Below are 15,797 nucleotides of genomic sequence, written 5' to 3'. Positions count from 1 at the left end.
GTGGGAATAAGGTCGAGGAAGCAGGAGGTGGGTCTCATGGTCAATGTGAGCTTGGAAAGGGCATGAATGTCATATGAGGAGAGATTGGGTCGACTCGGCCTGTATTCACTCGAGTTTAGAAGAATGAGAGGGGATCTCATTGAAACGTATAAAATTCTGACAGGGCGAGACAGACTGGATGCAGGGAGGATGTTTCCCTGCCTGGTGGGCCCAGAACGAGGGGTCACAGTCTCAGGATACGGGGTAGGACATTTAGGACTGAGATGAGGAGAAATTTCTTCACTCAGAGGGTGGTGAACCTGTGGAATTCTCTACCACAGGAGGCTGTGGTGGCCAAGTCACTGAATATATTTAAGAAGAAGCTAGATAGATTTCTAGACACAAAAGGCATCAAGGGGTATGGGGAGAGAGCAGGAATATGGTATTGAGATAGATGATCAGCCATGATCATATTGAATGGCGGACCAGGCTTGAAGGGCCGAATGGCCTACTCCTCCTCCTATTTTCTATGGCCAATTGTCCATTCATTGATTTAACTAAGTGGTGTGCCCTGACCCAAATGACATCCACTGTGCTCAGGAGGTTTCCTGGAGACTTTAAGGCAAAGGAGGAAGATTCATAAATGGGGTACAGTAGCCTACTGACTATGGTACAAGACTAACAATGTCGAGTTTGATGAGTTCAAATCCCAGCATGAGAAGTGGTGAAAATGAATTTAATATATCTGTAATTTGTGAGCTGGCACCAGAAAAAAAACATGAAAAGTTAAATGTTTAAAAACCCAACCAGTTCACTAAGTCCTTCAGGGAAGGGAACCTGTCACCCTACCCAGTCTGACCTACACAAGACTCCTGTCCTACACTATATGGTTGCCTCTTTATGCCCTCATGGCAACTAGAGATGGGTAATAAATACTATCCCTATCCCAAGTACAAATTTTTAAAAAAATAAGTGCTTTTGTAACGAAGGAAATCATTGGATTGTTTACACTTTGCACATAAGCCAGTATTCAGTTATTCATGCAATTTATAAAAATGATGTTACTGAGGCACTAATGTAGCTACTTGGAGTCCTGATTCTCCATTGACAACCTCATCAGGCCAATGAAAACCACAGATTGTCCAGTTGGAGTCTGGATATCTGCCAATAACATTGCAGAATTCTTCTTTGGCAATTTCTCCCCTTTTCCCTCCTCCTCTCCTGAAGCCTTTGATTTCATGCCTCCCCATCGAGCCCTTTCTCTCCTGAAGGCTCTGATATGATTCCACTGCTTTCAGACTCTCTCCAGTACCTTACCCAAGTGACCTTGCTGTGTTTGAGCCTAGACAGTAGGGACTGACAGTCTATTTGACTGTGGAGGTCTATGGTTCTATAGCATAACAACGGGATTAGTTTGGGATTACTCTAGGGAAGAGCCAGTACAGACACAATGGATGGCCGCCTTCTGTGATGTCACAGCTTAACCTGATCCTGTTCACAGGCATACTTTCCAGCAGCAGTCACAGACAGTGACCAGGAGCTGGTTTGTTACCCCACTCTAGCCCAGTGCGACCAAGGCCACTTGTAGTAACCTGCTGTCCTGACTCAGATCACCTAACTCAACAGAGACTGGGGATCAAACATGGGATTTTTTGAGCTGCATGGTTCAGTACCACCTCAGGCAATGCATTTACCCACCAGGCCATTAAGGAGCTTTTGTTCAGTATTTTACATGATTTAAAAAAAATATATGTATGTTACTCTGTTGCTATTGTGTAATGGAAGAGCATGATTGTTTTGAATCCTGATTCCAAAATGCCAGTCTTGTGTTGAAAAGAGAGCAGATAAATATCAGCTGATCAATAAAGTTTTTGAAATTGGAAATATTTGTGACATAAAGCTCTTTAAATGGTATTTAATTCTCTGTTCTTAGTCTTCTAGGATCTAAGTCTATAACATTCACACAGCTCAATAAAAAGTAAAACTGAGTCCATGCTGATCTGTTCTCTGAAGTGTTGTTTACGATAGAATTTGTAATCTGTGGCTGGTTCGATGGATTGGACCACAGGTTGTAGCAATGAAGAGCAGAGATGAGAATCTTGATAACATCCTTCTGATCTATTCCTTACTCACGTACAAAACTGATATGGCATTTCAATTCTCCAGTCTCTTTCACCGTCAGTGAAGTTAATCTACAGTCAGTCATGATATAACTCAGGCAATCCTCAATATTTCAATACATCACAATGTAGGAAAGTTCTTCACAGAAAACTGAGTGTTAGTCAATGGAGCCCTATCTCCTGACACCTAGTCACCTGGTCCACGAGAGGAGTGCTGGTGGCTCTTTTGGCTTCATTCTAAGTTCAACAAGGCTGGGAGTTTTGTAGCCAGACTCTGGGACTGGTTCAAAGGGATGGCTGATGCGTGAACTAGGGAATCCGTGAAGGGAGTAAAGACTCTTGATGCCAGTGTGGTGAGTGGGAGATCCGGAGATCCCCATGAACCCATTTACGTTCCCATGGGAATGTGAGTAAGGTGCCATGCAGGATGACGTCATGGATTCATGGGATAAAATAGAAGAGTTGGCTGCATTGTTGGTCCAGAGATTATTGTGTATCTGAAATAGACAAACAGATCTTTAGTGGCATACAGATAACTTTCAGAAACAAAGAACACTGTAAATATAAAATTGTTCTAAACTAGAAAATAGATCAATCATTGGCTCAGTTAGTAGCCTTCTCTCCTGAGTCGGAGGTTGTGGGTTACTGTACTGTTTCAGGATTACAACACATAGTCTAGGTTGACACTTCAGTGCAGTACTGTCACCAGGAGTAAAATTAATCACAGCTACAAAGACAGCCATGATGTAACTGAGGCAATCTTCAAAAAAAATGCTCATAATTGTAGTCCTCACACTGCAAGTGCAATCTTCAGAGAAAACAATGTCATATGAATAAAATTTTGTGAATTGTGTGCATGTTGAGAGTTTGAAGATTTCAGTCTGGAAATTAAAATTCTCTTTTACGGTCGAGCACTGGAATGGACAAGTTGAGAGATGTTGGTTCTGGGTTAGGGTTAGGGTTAGGATTCTGGTAATGCAATAATCATGGGCGATTTTAACTTTCATATAGATTGGACAAATCAAATTGGTAAAAATAGCCCTGAGGAGGAGTTCATAGAGTGTTTTAAGGACTGTTTCTTAGACCAATACGTTGGGGAGCCAACCAGGGAACAGGCCATTTTGGATCTGGTAATGGCTAACGAAACAGGATTAATTAATGATCTCAAAGTAAAGGATCCCTTGGGAAGCAGTGATCATAACATGATAGAATTTCACATCCAGTTTGAGAGTGAGGATCTTGGGTCTGAAACTACTATATTAAACTTAAATAAGGGCAATTATAAAGGAATGAGGGAGGAATTGGCTAAAGTGGACTGGGTAAGCAGATTAGATGGTATGATGGTGGCTAAGCAGTGGCAAACATTTAAAAAGATATTTTATGACTCGCAACAAAAATATATCCCTGTGAGGAGGAAAGACTCCACAAAAAGAATGAACCAACCATGACTAACTAAGGAAGTCAAGGATGGTATCAGGTTAAAAGAAAAAGTATACAACATGGCAAAGATTACTGGTAAGCCCGAAAATTGGGAAAACTTTAAAAATCAGCAAAGGATGACTAAAAGAATAATAAAGAGGGAGAAAATAAATTATGAGAGTAAACTAGCAAGAAATATAAAAAATGAGAGTAAAAGCTTCTACAAGTACATAAAAAGGAAGAGTGTAGCTAAAGTAAACATTGGTCCCTTAGAAAATAATAATGGAAAACAAGGAAATGGCAGAGGAATTGAACAGATATTTTGTATCTGCCTTCACAGTAGAAGACACTAATAATATACCATGATGTGGAGATGCCAGTGATGGACTGGGGTGGACAAATGTAAGGAGTCACACAACACCAGGTTATAGTCCAACAGCTTTATTTGAAATCACAAGCTTTCGGAGCTTTGCTCCTTCGTCAGGTGAAGTGAAGAGTTGCATAAAGGCACAGCGTATATAGTCAGAGAACAATGCCTGGTGATTACAGATAATCTTTCTAACTGCCCTTTATCACACCTCGGCAGAGAGATAATCACAGCAATCAAAGGAATGAATGGTGTTCAAACAGGTTGGTCAGGGAAACATTACATCCAAGAATACTGAGGTGGGGTCACCAGGGGTCAAATGTAGCAGATGCTGGGGTTTGTATTAAAAACAGATAACTTTTTTTTGCTGGAAATTGCAGCAGGTCCGGCTGCATCTGTGTATGGAGAACAAGCCAACTACGACTTGAGTCTGGATGACTCTACGTCAGGTGGGGTTACATGTAGCGTGACATGAACCCAAGATCCCGGTTGAGGCCTTCATCATGGGTGGGGAACTTGGCTATCAGTTTCTGCTCGACGATTTTGCGTTGTCGTGTGTCTCGAAGGCCAGATTCATCAGCCGCACTCACAAGACAGTCCAGAATGTCACCCGAGCACAACGCAACGCCATCGACGCACTCAAGACCAACCGCAACATCGTCATCAAACCAGCGGACAAAGGAGGAGCCATCGTCATACAGAACAGAACGGACTATTGCAAAGAAGCATACCGACAACTGGACAACCAGGAACACTACAGACGATTACCCACAGATCCGACCAAAGAACACACCTACCAGCTCAACAAACTGATCAAGACCTTCGATCCAGACCTTCAAAGCATCCTACTCGCTCTCATCCCACGTACTCCCCGCGTGGGAGACTTCTACTGCCTCCCAAAGATACACAAAGCCAACACACCCGGACTGACTATCGTATCAGGCAACGGAACCCTGTGTGAGAACCTCTCTGGATACGTCGAGGGCATCCTGAAACCCATCGTACAGGGAACCCCGAGCTTCTGTCGCGACACTACAGACTTCCTATAAAAACTCAGCACCCACAGACCAGTTGAACCAGGAACACTTCTCACCACGATGGACGTCTCGGCACTCTACACCAGTATCCCCCACGATGACGGCATCGCTGCAACAGCCTCAGTACTCAACACCAACAACAGCCAATCTCCAGACGCCATCCTACAACTCATCCGCTTCATCCTGGATCACAATGTCTTCACCTTCGATAACCAGTTCTTTACCCAAACACACGGAACAGTCATGTGGACCAAATTCGCACCCCAATACGCCAACATTTTCATGCACAAGTTCGAGCAGGACTTCTTCACTGCACAGGACCTCCAACCAACGCTATACACCAGATACATCGACGACATTTTCTTCCTATGGACCCATGGCGAAGAATCACTGAAGAGACCACACGATAACATCAACAAGTTCCATCCCACCATCAAACTCACCACGGACTACTCCTCAGAATCGGTTTCATTCTTGGACACACGAATCTCCATCAAAGACGGGCACCTCAGCACCTCACTCTACGGCAAGCCCACGGACAACCTCACGATGCTCCACTTCTCCAGCTTCCACCCTAATCATGTCAAAGAGGCCATCTCCTATGGACAGGCCCTGCGAACACACAGGATCTGCTCAGACGAGGAGGAACGCGATGGACACCTACAGACGCTGAAAGACGCCCTCGTAAGAACGGGATACTCCTGTGACTCGGCCAACGTTGTCTACCTCATACGTTGCAGGAAAGGATGCCCCGGAGCATGGTACATCGGCAAGACCATGCAGACGCTGCGACAACGGATGAGGGTCATTTTCAACAAGTTCCATCCCACCATCAAACTCACCATAGACTACTCCTCAGAATTGGTTTCATTCTTGGACACACGAATCTCCATCAAAGACGGGCACCTCAGCAGCTCACTCTACGGCAAGCCCACGGACAACCTCACGATGCTCCACTTCTCCAGCTTCCACCCTAACCACGTCAAAGAGGCCATCCCCTATGGACAGACCCTGCGAATACACAGGATCTGCTCAGACGAGGAGGAACACGATGGACATCGCACAACAATCGCCAGACAGGAGGGTTCCCTCCTAGTCGGGGAACACTTCAGCAGTCAAGGACATTCAGCCTCCGATCTTCGGGTAAGCGTTCTCCAAGGCGGCCTTCGAGACACACGACAACGCAAAATCGTCGAGCAGAAATTGATAGCCAAGTTCCGCACCCATGAGGACGGCCTCAACCGGGATCTTGGGTTCATGTCACGCTACATGTAACCCCACCTGATGTAGAGTCATCCAGACTCAAGTCGTAGTTGGCTTGTTCTCCATACACAGATGCAGCCGGACCTGCTGCGATTTCCAGCAAAAAAAAGTTATCTGTTTTTAATACAAACCCCAGCATCTGCTACATTTGACCCCTGGTGACCCCACCTCAGTATTCTTGGATGTAATGTTTCCCTGACCAACCTGTTTGAACACCATTCACTCCTTTGATTGCTGTGATTACCTCTCTGCCGTGGTGTAATAAAGGGCAGTTAGAAAGATTATCTGTAATCACCAGGCATTGTTCTTTGACTATATATGCTGTGCCTTTATGCAACTCTTCACTTCACCTGATGAAGGAGCAAAGCTCCGAAAGCTTGTGATTTCAAATAAAGCTGTTGGACTATAACCTGGTGTTGTGCGACTCCTTACAATAATATACCAATAATAGTAGAAAATCAAGGGGCAAAGGGGAGGAAGGAACTAAAAACAATCACTACCACTGGAGAAAAAGTACTAGGTAAACTAATGGGTCTAAAAGCTGACAAGTCCCCTGGACCTGATGACTTGCATCCGAGGGTCTTAAAGGAAGTGGTTACAGAGATGGTGGGTGCATTGTTGGTAATCTTCCAGAATTCACTAGATTCTGGAAAGGTCCCAGCGGATTGGAAAACTGCAAGCATAACACCCCTATTCAAGAAGGGAGTGAGACAGAAAGCAGGCAAATATAGACCTGTTAGCCTAACATCTGTCATTGGGAAAATGCTAGAATCCATTATTAAGGAAGTAGTAGCAGGACATTTGGAGACTCATAATACAATCAAGGAGAGTCAACATGGTTTTATGAAGGGGAAATCATGTCTGACAAATTTATTCTTTGAGGAAGTAATGGGCAGCATGGATAAAGGGGAACCAATGGATACAATATATTTGGATTTCCAAAAGGCATTTGATAAGGTGCCACATAAAAGATTACTGCACAAGATAAGAGCTCATGGTGTTGGGGGTAATATACTGGCATGGATAGAGGATTGGCTAACTAACAGAAAACAAAGAGTCGCTATAAAGGGTCATTTTCAAAATGGCAATCTGTAACTAGTGGGGTGCTGCAGGGCTCAGTGCTGGGGCCTCAACTATTTACAATATATATCAATGACTTGAATGAAGGAGCAGAGTGTCTTGTGGCCAAATTTGCTGATGATACAAAGATCGGTGGAAAAGCAAGTTGTGATGAGGACACAAAGTGTCTGCAAAGGGATATTGACAGGTTAAGCAAATGGGCAAAAATTTGGCAGATGGAATATAATGTGGGAAAATGTGAAGTCATCCACTTTGGGAGGTAAAATAAAAAAGCAAAATATTATTTGAATGGAGAAATACTATAAAATGCTGCGGTACAGAGGGATCTGGGTGTCCTCATACATGAAACACAAAAAGTCAACATACAGGTGCAGCAGGTAATCCGGAAGGCAAACGGAATATTGGCCTTTATTTCTAGGGGGATGGAGTATAAAAGCAGGGAAGTCATGCTACAACTGTACAGGGTGCTGGTGAGACCAGACCTGGAGTACTGCGTACAGTTCTGGTGCCCTTATTTAAGGATGGACATACTTGCATTGGAGGCAGTTCAGAGAAGGTTCACTAGGTGGTGCGCAACCTTTATTCAATGTTTTAAAATAACTCAACAGTTTGTAAACAAAGGGAGGGGACCTGCACCTGTGTTTTACGTGTGCGATGTCTGATCTCCGTTCAGACTCCGTGTGGACCCATATCTTATATTTTGCAAATATCAGAATCCTGCAAACGTTGAACAGCCCAGTTGTTGGTCATTAAAAATTCCAGAGGTCCCATCATCACCACACATCTGTATCGCAGCACAGATTCAGTTCACCATTGACTTCCACCACTTCCTGCAGCCACCTCCCCTTTAAGAGGTGCAGGCTGCCTTTAAGTGGTGCTAGTCACTCCAGATATCTGGGTCCCCTGCTGGTGAGCAGTCACTCAACAGTGCAGGTAGGGTTGGCTTGGACGCAGCAATCAGGTAAATCACCAGGCAACATGAATGTTACGAGCTGCCTGCATCTCAACGACTGGGCACGGGTTAATCGCGCATTGCGACACCTGTGCCCAGTTTCGGGTGTTGTCCAATATAACCCCTTAGTGTCAAATTAGAAACAATTTGTGAAATGGGCCCATGCCTCTAGAAGCTGAATTAAATCTGTATCTTCTCATTTCATATAGGACTCTTACAGCCAGCAGACAGAGGGCACTTTCCTCACAACAGTCTGGTCTGGATTTGAACCCAAATCCCAGCAGAGAAAGACCAGTATTTAATACTGCATTGCCCAGCCTCCCCTTCCTTTCCCTCCCAATCATTCTTTATTTGCCAGCCTAGACAGTGAGAATTTAGAAGGCTAATCGTCTCTATAGGGTGTCAAAGACAAACCCAATCCATTCCCCATCTGTCACCCACACTTTCCAGGAGCAGAACCCTCCCCACTGAAACTAACGATAGCACACGAACCACTGTCCTGACAGCACAGAATAGGAATCAAACTTAGGAACACACTGGATGATGCATTTACCCTGTCAGCTTTTTGGACAGATCATAGAATCATAGAAAATTTACGGTACAGAAGGAGGCCATTCGGCCCATTGTGTCCGCGCCGGCCGAAAATGAGCCACCCAGCCTCATCCCACTTTCCAGCACTTCATCTGTAGCCATGCAGGTTACGACACTTCAGGTGCACATCCAGGTACTTTTTAAATGTGATGACGGTTTCTGCCTTTGCCACCCTCTCAGGCAGTGAGTTCCAGACCCCCACCACCCTCTGGGTGAAAAAATATTTCCTCAGCTCCCCTCTAATCCTTCTACCAATCACTTTAAGGGAAATAGGTCCTTCCTATCCACTCGATCTAGGCCTCTCATAATTTTGTACACCTCAATTAAATCACCCCTCAGTCTCCTCTGTTCCAAAGAGAACAAACCCATCCTATTCAATCTTTCCTCATAGCTAAAATTCTCCAGTCCCGGCAACATCCTTGTAAATCTCCTCTGCACCCTCTCTAGTGCAATTACACCCTTCCTGTAATGTGGTGACCAGAGCTGTACACAGTACTCAAGCTGTGGCCTGACCAGTGTTTTATACAGTTCCAGCATAACCTCCCTGCTCTTATATTCTATGCCCAGGCTAATAAAGGAAACTATTCCATATGCCTTCTTAACCACCTTATCTACCTGTTCTGCTACCTTCAGGGATCTGTGGACATGCTCTCCAAGGTCCCTCACTTCCTCTACACCTTTCAGTATCCTCCCATTTATTGTGTATTCCCTTGCCTTGTTTGCCCTCCCCAAATGCATTACCTCACACTTCTCTGGATTGAATTTCATTTGCCACTTTTCTGGCCACCTGACCAGTCCATTGGTGTCTTCCTGCAGTCTACAGTTTTCCGCCTCATTATCAACCACACATCCAATTTTTGTATCATCTGCAAACTTCTTAATCATACCCCTACCTTTAAGTCCAAAACATAAATATATGTCACAAAAAGCAAGGGACTTATTACTGAGGCCTGTGGAATACCACTGGAAACAGCCTTCCAGTCACAAAAACACCTGTCGACCATTACCCTTTGCTTCCTACCATTGAGCCAATTCTGGATCCAACTTGCCACTTTCCCTTGGATCCCATGGGCTTGTACTTTTTTGACCAGTCTGCCATGTGGGACCTTGTCAAAAGCCTTGCTAAAATCCATGTAGACTTCATCAAATGCACTATTTGCCCATCACTAAGGTTAGACTGACTGGCCTGTAATTACTCAGTCTATCCCTTGCTCCCTTTTTAAACAATGGGCCAACGTTAGCAGTCCTCCAATCCTCCGGCACCATGCCTGTATCCAGTGAGGATTGGAAAATGATGGTTAAAGCCTCCGCTATTTCCTCCCTTGCTTCTTTTAACAACCTGGGTTACATTTCATCCGGCCCTGGTGATTTATCTACTTTCAAAGATGCCAATCTGCTTAATACTTCCTCTCTCACTAAGTTTATCCCATCCACTATTTCACACTCCTCCTCCTTAACTTCAATGTCTTCATCGTCCCTCTCTTTTGTGAAGACAGACACAAAGTATTCATTGAGAACCATCCCCACATCTTCCGCCTCCATACATAGGTTACCTTTTTGGTCTCTAATAGGCCCTACTCTTTCCTTAGTTATCCTCTTGCTCTTAATGTATTTATAAAACACCTTTGAGTTTTCCTTGATTTTACTTGCCAATATTTTTTCATGCCCTCTCTTTGCTTTCTTAATTTCCTTTTTAATTTCACCCCTGCACTTTTTATACTCCTCTAGGCTTTCTGTATTATTGAGTTCTTGGTGTTTGACATAAGTTTTCCTTTTCTGCCTTATCTTACCCTCTATGCTCCTTGACATCCAGGGGGGGTCTAGAATTGGCAGCCTCACCTTTTTTCTTTGTAGTTTACTCTGCACCCCTTGAATCATCCCCTTGAACGCCTCCCACTGCTCCGACATTGATTTACTTTCAAATAGCTGTTTCCAGTCCACTTTTGCTAAATCACTTCTTAGCTTAGTAAAATTGACCTTTCACAAATTGAGAACTTTAACTCCTGTTCGATCTTTGTCCTTTTCCATAACTATGCTAAAACTAACTGAATTATGATCACTACCACCAAAATGTTTTCCCACTTATACTCCTTCCACCTGCCCAGCCTCATTTCCTAAAACTAAATCCAGAACAGCCCCCTCCCTTGTTGGACTTGAAGGAGCATCATAAAGAAGAGAGAAAACATTCACAGACTCTTTCTGACGAAAGATCATCGACCTGAAATGCTAGCTCTGTTTCTCTCTCCACAGATGCTGCCTGATCACACAATCTTCACTGGTCTTTATATGGATTTAACAGGACAGTTTTAGAAACAAACCCATTTAAGCTGAGATAGTAAGAATGAAAATTATTTTGAACGTTTGTAACATTTAAAATGTTCTTTCAATTGAGAAGCATTGGTTGAAGAGCCAGAAGTGCAGAACACAAATCAAGTTAGAAAGAGCAGGTAAGAAGATTAGGTAAATATAGAAGTAGTGCGTAGGTGATGCCAAGGTTGTGTTTTGGAAGCCTGCAGCCTGTAGGATTGTAGGACGAAGGGAATGTTGAGGAATGTAAGGAAACCCACAGTTTTAAGATCCTGGAAAGGTTGAGTTACAGTAGGGGATGGGATAATGAATCCTGATTTCAGCACAGTTAGATGGGGAGGTGGAAGGACCTCTGGGACAGTGTATTTGTAGGTCAGAAGGAGCAAGTGAGGAAAGTTCGGAGGTGCAATGGCCATACTGTATGGATAAAATGGGGAAAAATAAGAAAGATTGCAATGGAGTGAGAGAGGATTCAAGGCTAGAGGTGAGAGGAGGATCACCTATTAGATGACAACTTTTTTCTGTCAAGGGTACACATCACAATATTGGGTTCGGTAGATGTGCCGAACATGTTTAGCTGTATTGCTACGCATGATAATGTAGCACATTACCTTCATGGGATGACAGCACTTTTATCTCATGTGGTCCTGACTGTGCAACATTATAAGTTGTATTTTTCTTCACATTTATAATTATATAATAGGGTGTGTAACCAGGGGCTGATACCTCATGAAATTGATGCTGGTGAGTTGCTAAGAGCAGGGGAGGATGTAATTAAGTTGTGGTGGGAGTAACTCAGTGCCTTCCTTATGGCCCAGTGTAACATTTTTCACTAACATTTTACTGAGAGTTACAATCCCAAACAACATCTTACTTAAGTGCCATTCATAAAAATCTTTAACAAAGGACACCATGGAGTGATGGGATGGGTGAGCTCTGGAATGAATTACCATTGGCCTAAATTTCTATATGCAAAGGGAAAGTTACAAACATAGTAAAATAATGGGCAGGAAAAAACCAGCTGGACCATCAAGCCTGCCCCACACTCATGACTACAATACCTGGGAGAGAGTTCTACATGCAAACAAACTGCTAAGTGAAACTTGTGGCTGGTACTCTGTGCTGATGGATGTTGTCATGAGGTGGCAATGATCTTTGTGTTCCTTACATAAACACAGAGCCCTGGTTCGAACCCCAGCAATTCTTGTGTTGCTGTTCAAATCATTATTGGCAATTGGCCCACAACTCCACATTTGGGCATTGTTGGATAAAACAGAAACCTTTTTTGGAAAAACACGGAGCTACAAAGCCACTGCTTGCAGCAATATGTCAATTAACACTTGATATTGAAAGCAGTTGATGGATAATGAATGTCAGACCAACTTCCTGGATCCTTTCACTCAACTGATAACATACAGATACTCATTTAATGTTACATCCAGGTAAATGCTGAGCAGTCATGTACCAACAAGTTTTGCAGCCTCCCTGGTAGCCATTGGATAAACACTGCACTCAGTGACCCACATGGACCAGAAAGTTCCAAGTCGGATTCTCAGTCTGTCCTGAGTGATCTGATCTCAATCAGGATAGCAGTTGAGCACACAGCTATGGAAGGGAAATACTGGAAGGGCTTCCAGTCCATCTATGGCAGTCCTGCCCATATAAAAATGACAGACTCCATTATAGGGTTATTAACAAATCAGTTGGCAATAATTTCCACTGAGTTTCTTCTGACCGTGTGCCGAACATTTGGTGGATGATCGGCAGAGTCCCAAGGTTTAGGCTGTATCTTCAGGTTTGTGTCGATCTTTTGCCAAAGTTATCATGGCAGGAGATGGAAGAACCCCCACAGAATTTCTAGCCCAATTAACCTTAACACAAAGAGGAAGAAATGATGTACAAATCATAGAGTCATAGAATCAAACGGCACAGAAGGAGGCCATTCGGTCCATCATGCCTGTGCCGGCTCTTTGAAAGAGCTGTCCAATTAGTGTCACTTCCCTGCTCTTTCCCCATAACCCTGCAGATTCCTTCTTATCAAGTATTCATTCAATTCCCTTTTGAAAGTTACTCCTGAATCTGCTTCCACTGCCCTTTCAGGCATTGCATTCCAGATTATAACAACTCGCTGCGTAAAATAATTTCTCTTCATCTCTCCCCTGCTTTTTTTGCCAATTGCTTTAAATCAGTAAGTAGGTTCCTGACTAGGTATTAATTAATTATTGTGGCTGGAAGTTGACTAACCAATTGTACCTAGGTTCTGTCAGAAATACATATATTACAAGGATCTTTGCAAAAGCACAGAGCTTGAGTAAGACAGAGAGTGAACCTCTAACAAAGTGAATTGCTAACAGAGTGAAGACTTTCAACTGTGAATTTGGTGAGTGTGGGAATTAGGTGCAGAGCGGGAAGGAGGTGCTAAGTGATTTAAACTAAGGGACTATAAGATAATCTATCAACTTTTAAAACTTAAGTAAAGAATACATAAAATTTTAAAAAAGACTAAGTAATTACTAATTATTTTGAAATCAAGCTAAATCCATTTACTAAATATAATCTAGATCTTAAGTGATTCTATTAGTCCTAGAAATAAACTATTGATTAAATAAATAAAAACTAGAAATGGCAGTTCAGGATATGTGGAGTTTGTGGACAGCGAGACTGTCCCGGATTACCACATCTGCTGTAAATGTCTCTGGCTTGAGACACTCCGGCTCAGTGTCTTTGAGCTGGAGTGCGAGTTAGAGACACTCCGACACATAAGTGAGGGGGAGGTAAAGAAGGAGGTCCTGCAGACACTGGTCTTATCCAACAGGTGCTATGTACTTGATACATGTGAGGATAAGGATGAAAGCTGCAGGGAGGTTGGTCAGAATGCCAACCATGGCACCGCAGAGCAGGAGGCAGTCCAAGGGGGAAGGATCAGAATAGAAAGGTTGTAGTCATAGGGGATTCTATAATCAGAGGGATAAATAACGTCCTTTGCAGTTGCGACCAAGAGACCAGGAGGGTGTGTTGCCTACCTGGTGCAAGGGTAAAGGACATCTTGGAACAACTGGAAAGGGAGGGGGAGGATTCAGTTGTCGTGGTCCATGTCAGCACCAATGACATAAGGAAGAACAAGGAGGAGGTCCTGCTAAGGGAATACCAGAAGCTAGGAACTAAATTTAAAAGCAGGACCTCACGGGTGGTAATCTCAGGTTTACTACCTGATATATATGCTAATTGGACAGGCTCCACCTAAACCGGAATGGGACCAGAGTCCCAGTGGAAAGGATAAATAGGGCGGTGGATAAGGCTTTAAACTAGCAAGATAGGGGGTGTGATGTAGTAGCAATAACAAAAGCTTAAAGATAAAAGAAACAGGAGATAAGTGTAAAGGTCAGACCAGGGTAAGGAATAAAGATTACATAAACGGTCAAGGAACAAATACAGTTATAAAACAGAAGTATAAAAGGACTGTTAAAAATAAAGTAATAGGAAGATTTATTAAAGATGAATTAAATTGCCTGTACAGCAATGTACACAGCGTCCAAAATAAAACAGGGGAATTGGAGGCAATAATCAGTAACGAGGAACCAGATGTAGTAGGAATAGCTGAAACATAGCTACATAAAGAACAGCATTGGCAACTAAATATTGCAGGCTATAACATAATCAGAAAGGATAGGGAAGGAAGGTGGAGGGTGGAGTAGCTGTACTAATTAGAGATAATATAATGGCAGTAGAAAAAAGGGATATCACTAACTGAAGAATAGAAACAGAATCCATATAGATTGAAAGCAAAGATAAGAAGGGATTGATCATGCTAATAGTGGTATACTACAGACCACCCAATAGTGGAAAGGAGATGGAGGAAGAAATATGTAAGCAAATATGTGAAATGAGTAAAGGACATAGAATAATAATCGTGGGAGATTTTGACTATCCCCAAATTAACTGGCAAGAAGAGGCAGATAAAGGGGTACAGGGAATGGAGGTTTTACAATGTGTGCAGGACTCTTTTCTTACCCAGTATGTAAAACGCCCAATAAGAGTGGAAGCACTGCTGGATCTAATAATGGGAAATGAACCAGAACAGATAAAAAAAGTAAGCACAGGGAAACATCCAGGCAATAGCGATCACAGCATAATAAGGTTTAAGATAAAGATTGAGAAGGGATAAGTAAGACAAAGACCAAAATAATAAATTGGAAAAAAGCTGATTTTCAGGGGATGAGAATGGAAATAGGGAAAATAAACTGGAAAAATTTACTGATAAACAAAGAAATAGAACAGCAGTGGGAAACATTTAAAACGGTGATCAATAGAGTCCACTAAAAAGCAAGAGCAAACTAGCCAGTAATGACACATCATGATGAATACAGAAATAAGGGCAAAATTGAAACTAAAGGAAAATGCATACACTAAGTACACAGACAACAAAGGAGAGGATGGCAAAAGGGAATATGAAAAGGATAGGAAATAATTTTTTTTTAAAATAGGGAGACTAACATGGTGGGCATAATATTAGAAGAAGAGATCAAAAAAGATATAAAGTCATTTAAGATAGAAAGGGGAGAGATAATTGATAAACTAATCAAACTTAGAGAAGATAAAACCCCTGGTCCAGATGGATTTCCTCTGTGCATATTAAAAGAAGTTAGGGAAGAGATAGCAGAGGCACTATTACATATATATAA

The 15,797-nt window shown here is 42.8% G+C and overlaps 1 protein-coding gene across 2 annotated transcripts in view; it reads right to left on the bottom strand.

Moving 5' to 3' along the window:
• Window positions 1–1,891: 1,891 nt before the first annotated feature.
• alx3 (ALX homeobox 3) overlaps window positions 1,892–15,797 on the bottom strand; it is a 54,912-nt gene continuing 41,006 nt past the window's right edge. For both annotated transcript variants that reach the window (XM_068007879.1, XM_068007881.1), the window contains exon 4: window positions 1,892–2,596. In XM_068007879.1, the coding sequence (XP_067863980.1) occupies window positions 2,291–2,596 (306 nt within the window). In that variant the 3' untranslated portion in view covers window positions 1,892–2,290. The remainder of the gene's footprint in view (window positions 2,597–15,797) is intronic.

This window comes from Heptranchias perlo, chromosome 27 (assembly GCF_035084215.1).
Source record: "Heptranchias perlo isolate sHepPer1 chromosome 27, sHepPer1.hap1, whole genome shotgun sequence".
NCBI lineage: Eukaryota > Metazoa > Chordata > Chondrichthyes > Hexanchiformes > Hexanchidae > Heptranchias > Heptranchias perlo.
The sequence above is the reverse complement of the archived record's forward strand: the minus strand, read 5'-3'. Positions and strand labels throughout refer to the sequence as shown.